At 36.7% G+C, this 20,796-nt stretch overlaps 1 protein-coding gene across 3 annotated transcripts in view; it reads left to right on the forward strand.

The window, feature by feature from the left end:
* Positions 1 to 20,796, forward strand: part of Adam28 (ADAM metallopeptidase domain 28) — a 90,875-nt gene that overhangs the window by 61,912 nt on the left and 8,167 nt on the right. For all 3 annotated transcript variants that reach the window (XM_040738218.1, XM_040738256.1, XM_040738477.1), the window contains 7 exons: positions 11,912 to 12,030; positions 13,623 to 13,741; positions 14,695 to 14,771; positions 15,809 to 15,884; positions 16,192 to 16,268; positions 19,521 to 19,707; positions 19,912 to 19,968. In XM_040738218.1, the coding sequence (XP_040594152.1) occupies positions 11,912 to 12,030; positions 13,623 to 13,741; positions 14,695 to 14,771; positions 15,809 to 15,884; positions 16,192 to 16,268; positions 19,521 to 19,707; positions 19,912 to 19,968 (712 nt within the window). The remainder of the gene's footprint in view (positions 1 to 11,911; positions 12,031 to 13,622; positions 13,742 to 14,694; positions 14,772 to 15,808; positions 15,885 to 16,191; positions 16,269 to 19,520; positions 19,708 to 19,911; positions 19,969 to 20,796) is intronic.

Here is a 20,796-nt window from a genome sequence, read left to right on the forward strand (position 1 = left end):
ATCAGCTTCAATAATCGATTAGGCTGCATGCAACAGGGTCCCACCACAAAAGTCACATAAACTGCATGGTCTAGACTTTCTTCTTAAAATGTATATGGAGAAATACAAAGGAAGACTCCTAGCTGGGATGACATAAGTAGGCTTCTAACAAAAAAGGGTTGTTTTAAGGATCCACTTCACAGAAAGATCAACAAAGTAATTTCGGCTGTGAAGAGAACATGAGCAACTGTACCATTGTAAAAACACTCAGTGGTCACCATCAAATGGCTAGTATGGCATAGTTCAGGTTTATTCTTGTCCCAGAACCAAGACACACTTGAAGATGTAGAGTAAACTGTTGAGACCTTCCTGGGCTCTGACTTACAACAAGAGCAGCTGGACAGCTCTCTGAGAGGACACAGGGGATATGGAAAGCACCCAGATGCTTCTCTGGAAGCTTGGTGACTCTGCCTTGAGCACAAATTACCGTGTGTTTCAACCCTACAACAGGGACTCTACCTGGTGGGCTCAGGAGTAAGAATGTGATAGAAAAACAGTTGCAGTTTGATGTCTAGGGAAAAGTGTCTAGCAGATCCATTCCAGGTGGCTTGGTACCCAATCCCTCTAAAGCCAGTAATACAAGTAACACTCAAGAGTTTATGCTGATAGTGGCCCACCTCCGAGGCCAAGATGTGAGAAGCTGTCTTGAGAGCTCTCTGTGTTGGAAGTGGTGAGAGGGTTCTAGTGTATCAAGAGTTTCCATACACACTGGGGGGAATTTCTCCACTCCTTCCTTATAGACTGAAATTTTCTGGCTGAGATCTGAGCCCTGCCCTTCTCTATACCCTCTGCTAAAATAAGTGGAAACAATCTTATATAAAAATGAAATATCGTGCTAGGACAGCAAACATAACAAAAAATAAAAGGAAAGATAATGCACTGAATGAAAAATTCTAAGGCAAATACCAGTGATGGAGATGTTGGTGATAGTAGTGGTGATGGTGATGATAATATCAGCAGAGTATTAAGGCCACAAAGAAGTGTGTTCAAAATGTGAAATAACAACAAAATGTCAAAAAGGAAAAATAATAGTTCTTAAAATTTGAACAACAAAAATATGCAATAAACCAGGCATTGGTGGCACACTCCTTTAATCCCAGAACTTGGGAGGCAGACACAGGTGGATCTCTGTGAGTTTGAGACCAGCCTGGTCTACCGAGCAAGTTCCAGGACAGGCTCCAAAAGCAATACAGAGATGTGCTGTCTCGAAAAAAACGTGTGTGTGTGTGTGTGTGTGTGTGTGTGTGTGTCTGTGTGTCTGTGTGTCTGTGTGTCTGTGTATAATAAAGTATATGGAATGTGAAAGAGGGTGGGTAAAATTAAGGAACAAGTCAGAAAATAGAAGAAAACTTCAGAAGGAAACAAAAATTGTAAAGAAAACTGGGAAGAACAGAGATTATAGAGGATGTAAAGGCTAAAATCAAGGTAATAGGGACCCCAGAAAAAGACAGATTTCAAAAAAATGAATATAAGGAAACAGAATAAGGACTACTCAACAGAAATCAATGGAATCTTGAAATGGAATGGAATCTTGAAATTTGCAGGCAAATGGATAGAACTAAAAGAAATCATCCTGAGTGAGGTAATACAGTAACAAAAGATAAACATGGTATGTACTCACTCATATATTGATTTTAGACATAGAGCAAAGGATTACCAGCTTACAATCCACACCATCAGAGAAGCTAGGAAACAAGAATGACCCTAAGAGAGACATACATGGTCTCCAGTTAAGCAGACATGGAAAAGAGGTCCTGAACAAATGGGGAGCATGGGGAATCGGGAGGGAGAAGAGAAGGGGAGAGGAAGACATGAGGTCAAAGGAAGATTGAGTCAGGGGAAGAATAAAGGAGAGCAAGAAAAGAATATGCCATAATAGAGGGAGCCATTATAGGTTTAAAGAGAAATCTGGCACTAGAGAAATGTCCAGAGATCTACAAGGATGACACCAACTAACAATCTAAGCAATAGTGGAGAGGCTACCTTAAATGCCCTTCCTTGATAATGAGATTGATGACTACCTCATATGCCATCCTAGAGCCTTCATCCAATAGCTGATGGCAGCAGAAGAAGACACCCACAGCTAAACAGTGAAACGAACTCCTGGAATCCAGTTGCAGAGAGGCAGGAGTGATGAGCAAAGGGGTCAAGACCAGGCTTGAGAAACCCACAGAAACAACTTACCTGAACAAGGGGGAGCACATGGACTTCAGCCTGATAGCTGGGAAACCAGCATAGGACCTACCCAGACCCCTGAATGTGGTTGTCAGTTAGGAGGCCTGGGCAATCTATGGAGCCTTTGGTAGTGGGTCAGTATTTATCCCTAGTATACGAATGAATTTGGGAGCCCATTCCACTCAGAGGGATACTCTGTCAGCCTAGACATGCAGAGGAGGGCCTAGGCCCTGCTCCAAATGATATGACAGACTTTGAAGATCACCCATTGATGCCCTCATCTACCCTGGGGAGCAGAAAGGGGATGGGACAGATGGTTGGTGGGGATCAGGGGAGTAGGGGAGGGAAGGGAACTAGGATTGATATGTAAAACAAGGTTGTTTCTAATTTAAATAAAAAGAAAAAAGATAAATTGTCTACACTCAAGAAAAATAAATACAAAAGAAAAGAAGAAAATACCATGGAAAACCAAAGGAGATGGAAAATAAAGCATGAAATAAAATGCTTCCTCTTAAAGAAACATTAAGACAAATTTAGGAAATATATGAAATGGAGGAAAGAAACAAACAAACCTCTGGGAGGATGAAGTATACTTCACAGAGAAAAAGCCAGGAACTAATTAACCTTCATCTTCAGAAACATTCAATTCAAGAAGGAAGTACAGTAATAGCAAACATTCACATTTAGTCTTTACACATTTAGATTATATGCATATAACATGTAAACACTGTACACCTACATATAATATATTAATGTTTTTTAAAGTATGAGAAGACTGTTTCCAGGGATTGCTCTTTTTTTCTCATAACAAACATTTTGCAGTCTAATTTTAATTTGGGGTCTCAGTGACAGTATTAGTAATTTAACTGATTTACCATAAATTTTACTGAACACCTACGATGTACAGCAGAAAAGGATTCTTTTAGTAACTTAGAATGGCATCTAGAGTCAGGCTCAATACTGTTTCTTTACTGTATCCACATAATCAAGAGTTCATCTTCACAGACTCTCTCTCTCTCTCTCTCTCTCTCTCTCTGTATGTATGTATGTATATATTAAATATGGTTACTCAGACCTTAGGCAGAGGTACTGTGATGCATACAGGAAATAGTATAATGTGATTATATCATTTCATAAGGCAATCAAGGTTTATTCTGAGCACAGCATGGGAAAGTGGGAGAATATAGCTAGTGAACTGGGTGGAAAAATGGAGGACACATGACTGGAGGACACGGTCCTATGAGCAATCATTTTTATGGATGTGTTTTATTCTGTGTTGGCCTCACAGGATTCTAGCCGAAAGCACTGATCAGGAAATGACACAGAATGAGGAGCTCTTACCAGACAAAGGGGCTGTGGTTATTGACATGGGGTATTGATGTTTACTTGCTAAAGATCAATGGTGAGGAATCATCCCAGGGGGTATTTCATACAAATTAATAAGCAAATAAATTCAGGAGATGCTAAGAACCCTGACATAAGTGTCCTCAAAAGAAAAATCCTTGTCACAATGCTGAAGGTTTTTGATACTTTGTATGGGGGTTCCTTTTATCTATTAACTAGTCAGAAAGACATTTTTAAGTTTCTTTAATGTAGAATATTCATTATGAAACATATTAAAGTGACCAATTTTGAAAGACATGAACTTTAGCTCTTAAGTAGAAGCATACTGTAAAAAGAAGTCAATTTTCAGGGTATTATTGTTACCACGTCAATTTAAATTCCATAAGTATAAAACTGAAGTAAACTAAAGAAAAAGTATTAAAAAGCATATTCAGGGAAATATAGTGGGAGGTGCTATATTAATAAAGAGGTGAATATTTCAGAAAGCAGGAAGTTTATTGAAGTCTTGAAGGAAAAGAATTTAATGGTGAGGATTTTGTGTTTAATGAAACTAATGAGAATATGTGGGTTGCTTGAAAAGTATTTGGGGGGCATCTGAAGAAATTTAACCTCATCAAACCTTAAAGTTTCTTTAGATTAAGTGAGGGACCCTGGGTTCAGAAAGACAAATACTGAGTGCTCTCCCTCATATGGAGATCTTTGTTCAAATGGGTTAAAAGTGTCTGTTTAAGTGGAAGCAAGTGTGAGGAGCACTAGAAAATTTGGAATGCATCCATGAGGTGGGAAAAGGAGTCTTTAAAGGATAAGTGTGGGACAAACAGAGGGTCCAGGAAACAAGGGAGCAGGGACACGGGCAAAGACAGAGAGCTGGAGGGGACAGGAGAAGGCGGATGGCATCAGTATTGAATATGCATATTTGTGCTCCTCATATCCCTTCAATACTGTAGTCATGTAACATTTACATTGTATTAGAGCTTATAAATAATGTTATATGAAAACAGCAGAATGTCTTCTAAATCAGCTAATGAGTAAAAAAATAAACCCTGGGTTCATTATATGTGTCAGGATTTCTAGTGATGTCAGAGGTCTACCCACTCTCCATCTCCACTGTGGTAATCAATAGCTACTGCACACTAAACTATGGCTTCTATAACTGTAGAATGAAAATTTTAATTCATATTTAATTTTTAAGGCGTTTGCTCCATAGCTACACATGGCCACTGATGACTGTGAGACCAATACAAGTTTACAAGTTATTAATAAAAGGAAGGGCTGGGGGAGAGCAAGGACATGAATGCAGGGTGAAATCTTGTATTATATGAGGACTGTATATAGATATGAAGTAAGAAATATGAAAACTGGGCCAGTGAGATTGTTCAGTTGGTTAAGGGCTTGCTGTCACTCATGATGACCAGTGATTCCAAATCCATCTGGTACAAGGAGAGAATTAAATTTGTTCAAGTTGCCTTCTGACTCCACATATGCACATGTAAGAACACACACACACACACACACACACACAGAATAAATAACTAAATGTAAAAGAAAGACAGAACAATTAAAATAGGCAAACCTAGATACATATATTAACAGCAAATATAAATACACCAGTAAATGATAAAACTGAGACAATGAGGGAAAACAAAGTATAGAAACACATTGTTTACAAATAATACATATAAAATATAACCCATGCCAAGACTAAGGGTGAAAAATAAAGTGTAGGCATTTAGTTATCAAACTGACTTACTTTTTAGATGAAAATGCTATTAGACCTGAGGGAATAAGGGACAGAGAGGAAAGTTACTGTGAAATTTCAAAGGGCACTCTTATATTTCACAGATGAATACATGACTTTACATAATTCTACAAGCTTATAAAATCATAAATTGGAATTTTCCTTCTTAATTTGATGAATTATAATTGTTTCATGATTATGAATTCAACAAAATGGTTCAATTGATTTGAACAATAAACCTATCATGTAGAAAATACTGTATTTTACATAGCTTCATTTAATAACAACAAAAATCTACACAATGTTTACAATAGCCAAATATTCAGTAAGAGAAGCAAAATGTAATAGTAATATTTAGACATGCCAAAGGAAGCAAGTGCTTGTACACACACACACACACACACACACACACACACACACACACACACGAAAAATACTGTTTCCTAACTACACCAATAATCAAATAAGCTGTAAATGGGTAGATTAAATCAATAGTACACAACTATTGCAGTGATGTGAAAAATGACTAGTTTGAATGCAAGGTAAAAATCTTAGTATGCAAATATGTTTTTTTGAGAAAGCTGATGTTTAGATAAATATTAGTACAAGAGTTTTTAGCACACTACAGCCAGAATACAGACATTTCTTATAAATAAATTCACCTTGAAGATATAATAATCCTCAAATCATATGCTTAGTAATTAAGCTAAAAATACAAACTGAAAGAAAATAGACAAATTCCTAGTAATAGTGGTCAACTTAACTTCTGTCTGTAAGAAATTAGTAGCCTGAGCAGGAAAAAATGAACAGCACACTCATGGAACATTTTAATAAGGTTGTCAACTAGGCAACTAATATAAGTTGATTGTTACATTACAGTACTGTGTTTGTCACAAAAGATACAAAATTTTCAGGAGAACATAGATCCTATATAAGGATGTAGTATGAGGATCAACCTGCCTCATGTAACTTAAGAAATAGAACTATTACAAAACATTTTTCCGGAACACAACAAAAACACAATGGAATTTCATTTAAATATGAGATCTTGTAAAGTCCTAAATTTTCAGAAATCAAATAGTACAACAATGTCTTAAGAGGTAAAGAAATATATTATGAATTATTATAAAGTGATTAACAATAAAAACATTGTGCTGAATGGTTCATGGACGTACACAGCCCCCAACACTTATGTTCCATGAGTTAATTACTTGAATTAATGAAAAATAACCTAAATTGAAAAATTAAAATAAATACAAGGAATATTATTTCAAAAGTAAAGGAAAGCTACTTACAATAAAATATTAAAGACAATAGCAAAGTCAAACATAGACTATCTAAAAAGAAAATTAAATTGTCAAGACTTTACTAAAACTCATCAGCTATGAAGAGAAAGTAAAGAATACTAGCATAGGGAATGGGACATTTGAGAATGGATATCTTCAGATATCAAAAGGTCAATGAATAGTCTTACTAAGTGTGCATCTTAAGCAAGAAAGAAAAAATTCTCTCAAGAATTATTGCATCACATAGATGGAGTAAATGTCCTATATCAACTTACTCCCCTAAAAGCACAACTAAAACCCCACCCAGTTAAGTTTACAAAACAAAAGTCAGACTGTAAAGATGAAGTGCAGAGGCTGGCCTTCTGGAACCTCAGACTGCAAGGATCACAGGGTGGTGAGTTGCTGGAATTTTCAGTTTGCCCAGACTGGATTTGAAGAAGACATTAATGCAGAAACATCAATGAGAAACAAAACAGAACAAAACAAAACAATCCCTAGAGAAAGTCTACCCAATCTAGGCAAAGGATCAGAAGAGAAAGGGAGGGCCCACACCCCAGAAAACTTCTAAACAACTCCTCTACTCCTGCCAAACCAGAAAATGATACAACTAACTAAAGATAAACATCCTTAATGAAACAGATGCAAAATTCCCAACAGAAAACTCACAAACTGAATACCATAGCACATTTAAAGGGATATTCATTATGACCAAGTGTGGTTTATACCAAAAATGCACCTACACAAAGTAAATGCAGCAGATTATGTAAGCAGAGATGAAGGTAAAACTCTATTATCTAAATAGGTATAGAAAAAGTTTAAGATAAAGTTCCCTTCAAGATTAAAATTCTGAATGAGTTGTGTATAAAAGGATTGTACCTCAGCATACTGAAACCTACATCTGATAAATATAATAGGAAATGCCTGGTAAACCCACCACCAACATCATGCTGAATGGGGAAAATCATTTCTTCTAACATTGAGGATAAAACAAGAATGTTAGCTCTTAGCTTACTTATTCACTATAGTAGGAAAATTTTAGCCATAGAAATTAGGAAAGGAAAAGAAATGAAGGGTATAAATAGAAATTATGGGACTGAAGAGACAGCTCAGCCGTTAAGAGCTTTTGCTGCTCTTTGGGTTTCAGATCCCAGTACCACAAAGTGGCTAAATACTATCCTTTTTCTGGACTCCATGCAATTATCCTCACATGGCACACTTACTTTTAGTCAAACATTCATACATACACATAAAAGAAATAAATCTTTTTTAAAACAACAAAAAATGGAATAACAACCCTACACACATACACTCAATCCCCCCTCTCATTGGTTGGATGATATAATTTTGTTCAAATATTTTTACCACCTAAACAATTCACAAATTCAGTGTGATCTCCCATCAAAGTGTCAATGACATTATTCACAGACTCTGATGATGGTGGTGGGGAACCTAAAATATACATAGAAACACACAGAGGACCCCAAAGAAGCCAAAGAAAATGAAGAAACAGAATTGGAGACATCACAGAGCCATATAACTACAGCAGCATGGTATTGGGCTCAGAAGAACACTAAGATCATTGGAACAGCATAGAGACTCAAGAAACAAACCCACATATCCATAGTAAATTTACTCATAAAAAGTCAAAATATAACTAACCCACAGGAAAGATGACACCTGCAGTAAAAGGTGCTGGGGATATTATTCATTGGCAGGATGTTAGGATTTGACCCCTACCTCTCATCCTGTACTATGATACACTGCAATGAATAAGATACCTAAATAAAACAACCCAAACTCAGAATCACCTAGAAAGAAATGTAGGTAAAATACCTGAGACACTGGAATTAGCAATGGTTTCTTTTTTAAAAATGGGATTCAAACAACACATGAAACACAGCTGAGTGGGATTTCATCAACCTCAAGATCTACACAGTGGAGAAAACAATCAGCAGAATGAAGAAACAATTTACAGCTTGGCCACTACTTATCTGACAAAAGATTGAGATTATTTTATAAAAAGACCTCAAAATTAATTAAAAGAGCAAGGAACCCAACTAAAATGAACAAATGATTCAAATAGATTCTTCTCAAAAGAAGTAATGCAGGGTGAGGGATTGGGAGGATTGGGGGGGTGGAGGAGGAAGGGAGGGAGAGAACTGAAAGTGACATGCCTAAAAACTTAAGTAAAATATATATAGAAGTAATGCAAGTGGCCAATAGGTAACAAAATTCAGTATAGTTAGGCACAGTGAAATAAAAACTAAGACTATTTATGCTGACACATCATCTTGCCCTATTTAGAATAGCCATTACTACTAAAATAACAAAAGCTGGAGAATGCTGAGACAGGAGCTTCCTGCTGGCTGATAGGGATGTAAATTAGTAAGCCTTCAGGAACAATAGTATGATCATTCTTTGTTGAGCTAGAAAATTATGGAGGCTCCTTGCAAACCTAAAATTAGGCCTACTGCGTTATCTAATTGGTGCACTTCCGACTATGTCTAAGGAAAAGGAAATCAGTATCCCTAAGATATACATGCATTTTCATGTTGATGACAGTAGTCTTTGCATGTGGCTGTACAGTGGTTTGCTATAACGGTCACTGACACAACTCATTTCCCTGTGCATTTCCAGAAGATTGGTCAAGTTCAGCTTGGAAAAATTCATCAAGTAACTCCAATGTCCTGTTGTGTCAGCTGAGGCAATGGGTCTGTCATTATCCTAACACGAGTCAAGAGCAAATAAATTCCTAGGCAGTTACTTCAGAGAAAAGATAATCCTATGCACCTTAAACCTGTCAGCCATCCCACTAATTCATGCCCACTCAAATAGTATTGGTATTGACTTCATCCTAAAGATAACTGAAGCCATTATGAAAATTGTCTACAATCAAATTTTCCAATACCTTGATTTTGATATTAATTACCATTTTTCCCACCTTAATGAATTAAGAGGCCTATATTTAAGATACTCCATGAAAGCTGAAGCACATATCTTAATATATACAATGAGGATGGTAGTCTTTGAATTTACACTCCATAGCTATCATTAAAATAAAAATATGTCAAAGTCTTTAAATATTTGAGGAATTACTATAATTTTGTGAATATACAAATTCTGCTCAATTTCTAGTTAGACAATACTTAATCATCAACCCCAAACAACCCAAAACACTTTATTATGAAATATCTGAAAATGTTGCAAGCTTTATGGGAACAAAATTCTCTGTAATCAGGATGTTTGGTTAAATTCCTTAACTTTATGGTCATAAGTTAAGGTCTATGTTTAGTTGATTCTTAAAAGTCAGATTCAACAAAAAGTTTGTACATATGCCATTTCTCATCTGCTCCAGATGCATTTTGTAAACAATATCTTCACTGTTATTTACACAATTTTAATTTATAGACTGATATTCAGTTATCTAGTAAACATCAACAGGGTCTCAAAGAGTTGTTTGCAAAGTCTTTGCATGGAGTGTCTGTTCAATGAAAGTTGTCAAACAATAATCTTCAAAATACTGTGCTTCTCAAGAGCACACCAAGAGATGTATCTCTTGTCTTTGATGGGTTGACAGACTGAAACTCTTATCAATGCAACAAATGGAAAGCTGCCACCTATAAAACTCATGCAGTTGTCAAATTGAGTGCTGGAAATCATTCCAGACCTCTGTATCCCTTAGCTGATTCAGTCCATCTGTCAGCAAGTGTGACGGTTTTATGAGCTAAATACTTCTCAGACTTACATCTTTGTTTTTCCTTTTTCTTTCTTGAAGTATCTCTGTTATTATTACATTTTAATTTTTAACTTCTAAAATTAAAATATAATTACATTATTTTCTCCTTTCCCTTCCCTCCATCCAACCTCCCCCCATGTACCCTCTTTCTTGCTCTCTCAGCTTCTTTGATACTAAAACACTTGAGAAAAACATGCAAGATAGGAAACTGATAAGTATAATACATTCCAGCAACTTCTGAGTATCTTCTGCTAGAAGAAAAATTATTATACATTAGTAATATTTTAATGACAACTGGTAAAGGGTAAAGTGGAATGCTTATCTTTTGAACCAATACAAGGACAGACAGATTCAAGTATGACAACACAGGGTATGATCAACAGTTAAAAGTCATAGCGTTGCAAGCTGGGAAAGTCTTCTAAGTGAAAATTTAGTGTGAGACCAACTGCCTAATATCACTGAGTCATTTTGGAACAGTAACTTCCAATTTATATGTCCTTTTAAACTATGTATTGTCATCTTTTAAAAATTAATCCTAAGAATCTAAGCAATGCACATAGCTATATGTAACATGTGCACAGGGCAATATTCAAAGTCCTCCAAGTATCACCTTACTATTGAATATCATGAAGAGTCTTTGTTTTTGTTTGATTTTTTGAGACAGGGTTTCTCTGTGTAACCCTGGCTGTCCTGAAACTCCCTCAGTAGACCAGACTGTCCTTGAACTCACAAAGGTCCTCCTGCCTCTACCTGGGATTAAAGGCATGTGCCACCACCACCCAACTCAAGATTCTTATATTATAATGCTATACAAAAATATCAAGTGCCTTATGGCCTTTATGCAGTGGGATTGACTTTGTTTTACTAGTTCCTTTTTTATATCATTGCATAAAAGTCACATCAAAGTGAACTGTGCAGATGTCATCAGAGCTCATTTTCTGCTATTGGCCATCAGCTGATTAACTATTATCTTCTCCTTTTACATTTAAAACCAGAGATTTATATTAAGATTTTGCTTGGTACTGTGTTTTTAAGATGACACACTTGGATCTGGGTAGATGGCTCAGTGGTTGAGAGTACTGGCTGCCCTTGCAGAGGACCTAACTTCCATGACTCTCTGCACCCACACAGCAACTCACATCCATCTGTAACTCCAGTTCCAGGAGACCCAATACCCTCTTTTGGCCTCAGTAGACACCATACATGTTTGTGGTGCACAGAAATACATGCAGGCAAAGAACTTATATGTATAAAATAAAAGAAAAAATTAAAAGATGGCATTCTTTCTGTGCCAATTTCTCAAAATATGGACATAACAATGAAGTTTTATACATTTGTAAATGTATGTGTAAATTCAATGCTTGGGCCCCCAGTCTTCACGTGCCAATCAGGGTGGAACTCAAGAGAAGCTGCTGTCCAGCTGTGGGTGATTCCTTAATGAGTCTCCCAACAGATGTAAACATTGTTCTCAAAGGAGGAGCGTTCTCCAGATTTTGATGCTGCAGTTCATTGGCCAGTCCACAGGCCAATTAGGAAAGATCCCTTAACCTCATAAGTAAAATTTGAGATTATGTTCCTTTTCAACTTCTAAAGAGAACTAGAGGGCGATAAAACTGGCCACTGTATGCTGCCTGGAATCTCTCAGCTACCCACAGAAGCCAGCATGTCTTGGGTCCTGCTTTCTGTCCTGTGGCTCACCATGCAAACCCAAGGTAAGTATAAGCATCTTATAGAATACAAAGTAAGTATAGGCATCTTATAGAAAAAATCATATCATTTGATGAGCAAACCCATGATAAAAATGATCTTTTCACTCATAATTCAAAGGTCGGTACACTTTATATCTTGTGTCTTTCTCCACTGAAGTGAACTATACACTTACATGCACTCATAATAGTTTATACATACATATGTATAGGTGATGTTATTTTTAGATCACATGTGAAACATGTATTCTAAAGTTTACTATATACTGTTTCAAATTTTATAAACTTCACTAAATAATAATCATATTTGCATATGATGTGACATTTTTCAAAATAGATGAAACAAAGTTTGATTATTTCTCTATTTACATTTATATTAGTAAGTTCAATTGTATTAATATAATCATTAACCAAGACTATGAATTGGTACTTTGGGAAATTTCTCAGTAGTAGGGCAGGATCTTCAATACTAGGGCATAGTGAAAAGAAAAGTCCTGGAAAGGTAACTCTTTCTCCCTTTGAAGCTTATTGAGAGATTAATCAACAACTTGATAACCATTATCTTCTCCCTTACTATACCACGCGTAAGCTTAATGCACCAATGTCATCACTGGTTATCTTGCTAGGGGTGGCATCACAATCATGTTAAACAGTCAAATGCTGGGAGCCTGCACATTCATAAACATGTACATGGTAAGTCTCCAGCTGAAAAAGCTGAAGACTACAGTTAGGGAATTTACCTAAGCTCAAAACACTCCTTGTTCAATGATAGTATGCAAAGGTTCTTATCTAGGGCTAGCTACAGCCCTTGTGTGTCTCATATGTTTCTTACATTGTTAAGCCCTAGTGAAGTTTCCAAAGAGTTGGTAAAGTAGAATGACAGACAATAATTGTGTCATATAAGCATACATACTAAATCTTTTTAAGTCTTCTTAGTTCTTGTGAACACTGTGGTCACAGTTATGGCTGCAGTTTGCACAATAATTTAGTTAAGTGTCACACCTCTAAAGGACTCTGATTGCTATAAGTAAGAATCTGTCTCAAAGCTGTGGAAAAACCAGCATTCAACGATATGACCCATGCGAACAACTTCAAAATTTCCCCCGTGTGCTTTTTGATTCCTTAAATTTTCTCTGAGAGAGGTCAGTAAGAACTTTATATTCTGTGAAATCTACAGTTTTGAAGGTAAAACTGTAAAGAAAGATCATCCTTGCTTATTGTCAACAGATGCATGAAATCCCCAGGAACAGGGTCCCTCCTAAGAATAAAGTAATGCTTGCATGTGGAAATCTTCATTTTTGGAAAGTATGGTCAGAGAAATTGCAAGCTGAAGAAGACTGCAAAGGAACACATTCAGTTATTACAGACAGTCTAGGTTTACCAATCACTGTTCTTGATCCAAGATGAACTGCCTCTCTCCAAGGAGGTGCACAGTTTTCCATGTCATTCCAGAAGTTAGAAAGACAAGAAAGTTGTCATTAAAGTTGAAAAGGGGGAACAACCTGTTCTGAATGGTTAATTCATATACATAGGATAATCAGCCAAACAAATCAAAACACTGTCAGTTTTTCTTATCAATGTTTTCTTGCTTTCTCTAGTGATAGATACGAAGTCAACCCCTGAGTTAAAACTTCACGAAATAGTTTATCCTAAAAAACTACCCATCTCACACAGAAGAGGAACTGAGAACAACCAGACTGAGAGATATGGCAAAGACGTAAGTCGTGTTTCACCATCATCTGAAGACAAAACGAAAGGCTTTCAGAGATAGTGAGATATCACAGTCAATCTCCAGCAGTTTCATCTTGCAGGTCATCTATGAGCTCGGCTTTTGAAGATTCTAGGAGCCCGTTAAAGTGTTCCAGGCTATAAGCTTACTTCCCCAGGTGGGGAATCTGGGTACCTGGAAGTCTGTTAGCTAGAGCTTCTCGGTTCTCTAGGGGAGGATGGGGGTTGCTATCAGTATCTGTGAGAGGGGAGGGGTGGCTGCAGGTGCTGTGGCCTAAGTAGCAGTCACATCTTAACTGTGGTGGAGAGATAGCACAAGACTCTTCTGGGCTTAGTAATAATTCAACATCAGAGAAGCAACTGCCTGGCCTGATGTTAAAGGTAAAGTTTCTTGGGCTTGTCCTCAAATCCATGGGAGAAAAGAAGGGATCACAAACAAGGCAGATAGTTCTAGAGGCAGGCTTTCTTTCCTTTCAGCCTTTTCACACTCCTGCCTTCTCTTCACTCACCCATTCCCCAGTGACTACACTTTTCTACATCGTAGAAAGATGTTCTACCGTATTTCCAATATTCTCTCATTCTGTAATATTTATTATTATCAATAATCATTATTAATATTCATTATTAATTATTATATAGATAATATCAAATGGTAGTTGTATAAATATATATATAGTATAAAAAATTATTATATGTAAATACAATATATAATTATTTTACATATTAGATTAATGTGTGTGGTTGTTAGGTGATTATACTTTAGGAAGTCCATATTAATGTTTAAATTACATTTATTATAGATTAATATAATATGTAAAAGAAATGCTTTAAACTTCTGTATTTCTGCAATTGAAATGCATAGTGTACATAACTGGCATGCTGTAATAGTTTTAGATTGGCTGAGAACTATGTGCTTATAACTACATCATTAAATATTTTCAGGAAAGATATGCACCCGAAGTTCAATATCAGATCATACTAAATGGAGAAGAAATTATCTTCCACCTAAAGAGAAGCAAGTAAGGACAATTAACTTCCTGAAAGCCCAGCCATTGGTTGTAGTAACAGAATATTGGGATACTTCTTGGCTGTTGCTTCATTTATGTGACTGAGATAAAATACCCTGATAAAATCACATTAAGAGAGAGGGGTTGCTTTAGCTTACAGTTCCAGGCTGCGGTTCAGAACTACAGGGAACTGCAGTGCTGGGGCCTTAAAGCAATTGGTCATATGTTACCCGCAGTCAGAAGCAGTTAGGAAGGCAAGCATGGCTCCTGCTCAGCTCACTTCACCTACTCTTACACACCCTAAGGTCCCAAACAGGAATGGTGCCATGGGGTACACTTCCAGGCTTTCCCTTCCCGTGTAAGTGAAGGCACCCAAGACAATCTCCCATAAATGTGCACAGGGCCTCCTGTGCCCAATAGGAGACTGAAACAGTAGAACTTCCAGAAGCTGGCCTGTCTTACACAGTGAGACAAGAGACAAAGATGAAACCCTGTCTTAAACAGGTGGGAGATGAGGACTCATACATGAGTTTGTCCTCTGATTATCATGTCTGTGCTGCAACATATGCAATTGCATAAAAACACACATATACAGAAACCACCCCCTCCAATCCACACACAGACGAGAATTATCCCTAAGCCTGAATCAGGGTACACAACCTAGTGATAGATTCTAGAGGAAGAACAATGGGCAGCACAAGTTTTCTAACAGTCAATAAGCCTCCTTTGTTGGTATCTTACCCACACCTATGACTCAGCACCCTCCAAAGACGGTACCCTTGCTCCAAAGAATCCCATCATGGCTCTACCCACTTGTGTTTGAAGATAAATCTGCAAGTGAAAAAGTAATTGAGTGAATTTCCTCCTTCAGGGTTACCTACATGTTTTGATTTGTGTTTCTAGGAAAGTCCCAATGTTGGAAAAAGATCAATGGTCCAAACTCAGTGTTATTGTGTACACAGTTATTCCCATAGTACAGAAGATGGTATCAGATAAATCAGTATTTTCTGGTATCATGAATGACTTACACAGCTTTCTACTCTCTGCAGGAGTCTTCTGGGGCCAGACTACACTGAAACATCTTACTCACCTAGAGGAGAGGCAACCAGACGCTCTCAGGATGTGGTAGGCTCTGAATGCATCATGGGATCTGCCATTTACCTTGTCAAATGCATAGGTCTGAGGAAAGCTTTTAAATGCATCAAGTGACCTGGAAGAGAAATGATTATCCAAGGCCAGGGAGACAACTTTAAAGACAGGAGTGAACACACAGTAACACTCATATACACAATGCTGATACACCTGAACACTCAATTAGACATCCCCACACACTTAACCAAAGTATTTATTTATTTATTTATTTATTTATTTATTTATGTGTGTGTATGTAAAATATCTACATTTATAAAGCTCAATATATTTTCTATTACAGAAACCCTGCTACTATGAAGGCCACATCCTGAATGCAAGAGACTCTCTTGCCAGTATCAGTACATGTGATGGGCTGAGGTAAGAACTGTCATAAGACATTTTAAATACTAAGTGACTTTTAGTCACACAGTCTTAAGTATTTCTCATGTCTTCTGTTTTCTTATTATTATTTGGATTTTTTTTTGTTCATCACTAATCCATAAACTGAATCACGAGGTTAAACTAAGGAAACTATCATGGTACAGTCACTGTTCTAGAAGTCAGTCCCAGCTCTGTCAAAGCTGACCACTGAACCTCAATGACATGTATGTCCATTACCAAGTTCATCTGCCTCACTCTTGGAATCTATTGGGTCATATTTTCTTAACATGTCATGTGTGTAGTTTTATATATCTTGTGAGTTAAAACATGAAATAAAACATGTAATTGTTATTCTAGCATGGTTCATATTTAACATGACATTACTTTTTCTGTATTATAAAAATGCCTCCATGGATATAGTTTTATTAGCTTTTACACTGAATTTAATAGGTGGACATACAAAGTAATTTTTTGTTTCTTACCTAATTGTCATAGAAAAAGAGTCAAGCTATTCTTAGATCCAATTTGTTATTTAGCTGTTCTAAATGAACCTTTTGTTGTTCTTTCTAGGCTTCTGGGTGTCTAAATAGTCATTTACTCAATTCTATACTCTATTCATAGAAACTTCCAAGGAATATTTTATAAACTAATAAGCAACTAACTATTGGAGAATATTTAGTAGACTCATGGCATTAACTCCAATTTCTATGGAATTGCTTCATTTTAGTAATTCTTGAGCCTACTCTGGTAAATGACATACACTTCCTTTTTCTTTTTCTTTTTTTTACTTTTATTGAAAATGGTCTTTTTTCTTGAATAATATATCCTGATTATGACTTCCCCTTACTTACTCATTCTATTTCTTCCACCATCTTCAACTATTCAGTTTCACCTCCTTTCTGTCTCTCATTAGAAAATAAATAGGATTCTAAGGGATAATTATACTATACCTATACTATACTATACTATACTATGATAAAACAAAAACCAATACATAGGAATAGGATAAAACAAACAAACAAAAACAGAGGGAAAAGAGCAAAAGAAGAGAAACAAGAAACATATAGACACAGACAACCACTTATTTTCACACTCAGCAATCCTGTAAAATCCAATAAACTGGAAGCCATGAGTATATATGCAAAGGACATATAAGGTAAAAAGAGAAAAAATGGGTAAAATAATGGCATTATGAGACAAGACCCTCCAATGGCAATGTTGAGTTCCTTTTCTGTTGGCAGGTAGCTGGGCATGCAGCCTACTTAAGAGTAGTTTGTTTTCCTAGAAATATTCCCTTAGAGAAAGTTAGATTTTCATTTGCAAGTGGTCAACAAAGGAGATGGCTTCTGAGTTAGAGATGACCTATATCTACTTCTCCTTTTAGCTCTTGGATCCTATTGGCAGAGACCTGTGCAGGTCCTATGCATTCTAGCTCAGTCTTGGTGAGCTGGTATGTGCCTGAACCCTGTTGATTTAGAAGGCCTTTTAAAGTTGGTGTCCTCCATTCTCCCCTCTGATTCTTACATTCATTTTATCGCTACATTTGTTTTAGAGCAGTAGTATTTGTTTTTACCCCAGATCCCTGAGCTATCTAGTCTGGGCTTCTCTGTCACCCAAGAAGTGTTGGGTATCTATCTCATGGAGTGGGCCTTCAGTCCAATTAGATATTGGCTGGTTACTTCTGCAAGCTTTGTGCCACCATTGCACAAATGTATCTTGCAGGCAGGACAGCATTGTAGATCAAAGGGTTTGTGGCTGTGTTGGTGTTTACATGTCTCTTTTTGTAGCATTCAGAGTACCTTCCTGAACCATAGATGATAGTTCATAGGGGTGAAGCTCTATATAGGCACCAGCTCCACTTCCCCACATTCAATCAGTTATGTAGTGTTGTATTCAGCAATGGGCCCTTCATGTCAGTAATCTATATTCTTGGCAACAGCCTGGATTATTTTGGGGTTCCCATGAGACCCTTTTGCCCAACAATTAAATTCGATGTGACCTAATCCCTGGGAGGCTTCATTTGGTGACAAGAGATGACCAGTTGTGACATGGTCTCCTTAATTATTTGGTGATTTCATCTAGATCCCCTTCATATATTTATATATTTCACTGCAGTAAGTTTTCATACTACTCTTCAAATGTCCCTTGATTTTAGCTCTCTCTCCCCATATTCTCTCTCCTGTCCTCTCTTCTCTCCCCTCCCCGCTGTTGAACTTCCCATTTCACTCTCTGTCATCCATCCATAACTATATATTCTACATAGAGAGATTTTTTCGCCCTAGTATTTTATTCTATACCTAACCTCTGTGGTTCTACAATTATAGCTTGGTTGTCATTGACTTAATAGCTAATATCCACATATAAACAAATACAAACCATATTTGTCTTTCTGTGTCTGGGATACCTCATTCAGGATGCTTTTTTCCCCTTGCTCCATCCATTTACCTGCGAATTTCATGATGCCATTTTTTAACAATTGAGTACTATTCCATTGTTTAAATGTTTAAAAATCTATTCATCTTTGAGGGATACCTAAGTTGTTTCAAATTTCTGGCTATTGTGAATAGAGCAGCAATGAACATGGTTGAGCAAGTGCCTGTGTGATAAGATGAAGCATCCTTTGGACATATATCCAAGAGTGGTATAAACTAGATCTTAAAGTAAATTGACTCCCATCTTTTTGAGGAACTGACACACTGATTTCTATAGTGGCTGTACATGTTTTCACTCCCATCAGCAATGGATAGGTACTCACCTTATTCCTCATTGCTGCCAGAATGAACTGTCATTCATCTTATTGATCTTAGCCATTCTGGCAGATATAAGATGAAATCTCAAAGTGATTTTGATTTTCATTTCCCTGATGATGAAGGATGTTGAATATTTAAGTGTTCCTCAGTCTTGATTTTTGTGTTTTGAGAATTCTCTGTTTAGATATTTGTCCTATTCTTAAAGTGTTTTTTTCTTTGATATCTATTTTTTTTAGTTCTTTATATATCTTGGACATTAGCCCTCTATTGGATGTGTGGTTGGTAAAATATTGTCCTACTCTGTAACCTTTCACTTTGCCCTTTGATATACAGAGGTGTTTCTATTTCATGAGGTCATGCTATTAATTGTTGACCCCAGTGTCTGATGGCATGATCTCAATGTGTGAAACTGGAATGGAGGGAAAGTTGCATTCCATTTTGAGTGAGATGTATGAATGGGCATGCAGGGCATCTTAAATCACAATCTTATATCCCACAGAGGGTACTTCACACATCATGAGCAAAGATATCATATAAAGCCTCTCCAAAGCACAGATGAAGGAGAACATGCTGTCCTTCCATACAGCCAAGGGGAACCAGACACAACTAATTACAACCATGGTGACAAGCATACAGGCAGGAAACGAAGCCATCTTCGAATTTCCAGGTCACTGAAAAGCCCAAATGTGAGTATAACTTTCAACCTATATATTTTGGCTGTCTAAGCAAGGATATAAAGTACACAGGTGTATTCAGAATGACTGATACATGCAAAGTCTCTGTTTATTTACTTCTTTTAAAACTTATTTTGGTGGAAAAAAGTATAAGTATCTGAATCATTGTGAGTAGAGATGATTATTAATGAGGTTCTCTTGTTATTTTTAAAACAGAAAGACTTCCAAGGACAAAAATATATTAATCTCTTCTTGGTGCTGGATAATGCCTTTGTGAGTACAAAAGATGGGTATCCCTTTTTTAGTTCTTTCAACATACAAGTCAACTTAAAAGTGAAAGAATCCATAAACTTGTTTAGTTATCAATGCATTTTTGTTCAGCTAGATGTCGTGATTGCTTTGACTGCTCTGTTGATAACAGTTTTCACACATCCCTTGCCATTTATTATTAGTCAGTCACCAAATAGTCATATAATGGCAATGTTCTTAATACCATATACCTTATGACCTAGTTTGCTTTTTGTTGCTATGGTAAACACCATGACCAAAAGCACCTTGGGGAGGAAAGGGTTTATTTAGCCTATAACTTATACAGTCCATTGTCTAGAGAAGCTGAGGCAGAAACTCAAGACAGGACCTAAGGTAGAGACCATGTAGGAACACAGCTTTGGGCTTACTTCCCTCGCTTGCTCAGCCATCTTTCTTATACATCCCATGCCTACCTGGCTAGGGGTAGGACAGCTCGCAGTGAACTGGGCCTTCCCATACAAATATGAAATCAAGAAAATGTTCTACAGAGATGCCTACAGGCAAGTCTGAGGAAGGTTATTCTTCAGCTGAGGTTCTTCTTCTTAAGTGACTCTAGCCAGCAAGTACCTATAAAAATTAAAGAAAAATATTTTACTAAAAATTAAAGAGAAATATTTTGCTAAAGTATTAGATTATTTTAATTTTTACCATAAAATATAAAAGTCAATTTATATAGACAATATGGAAATATGAACACAAAGCTATGTACAACTTACAAAGGTATAAATACAGAGAAGCTAGAGTTTATGTTGCCTCATAATCAAACCTGAATTAATATTGAATGGATAAATA

This window comes from Mesocricetus auratus, unplaced genomic scaffold (assembly GCF_017639785.1).
Source record: "Mesocricetus auratus isolate SY011 unplaced genomic scaffold, BCM_Maur_2.0 Super-Scaffold_2245, whole genome shotgun sequence".
NCBI classification, from domain to species: Eukaryota; Metazoa; Chordata; class Mammalia; order Rodentia; family Cricetidae; genus Mesocricetus; species Mesocricetus auratus.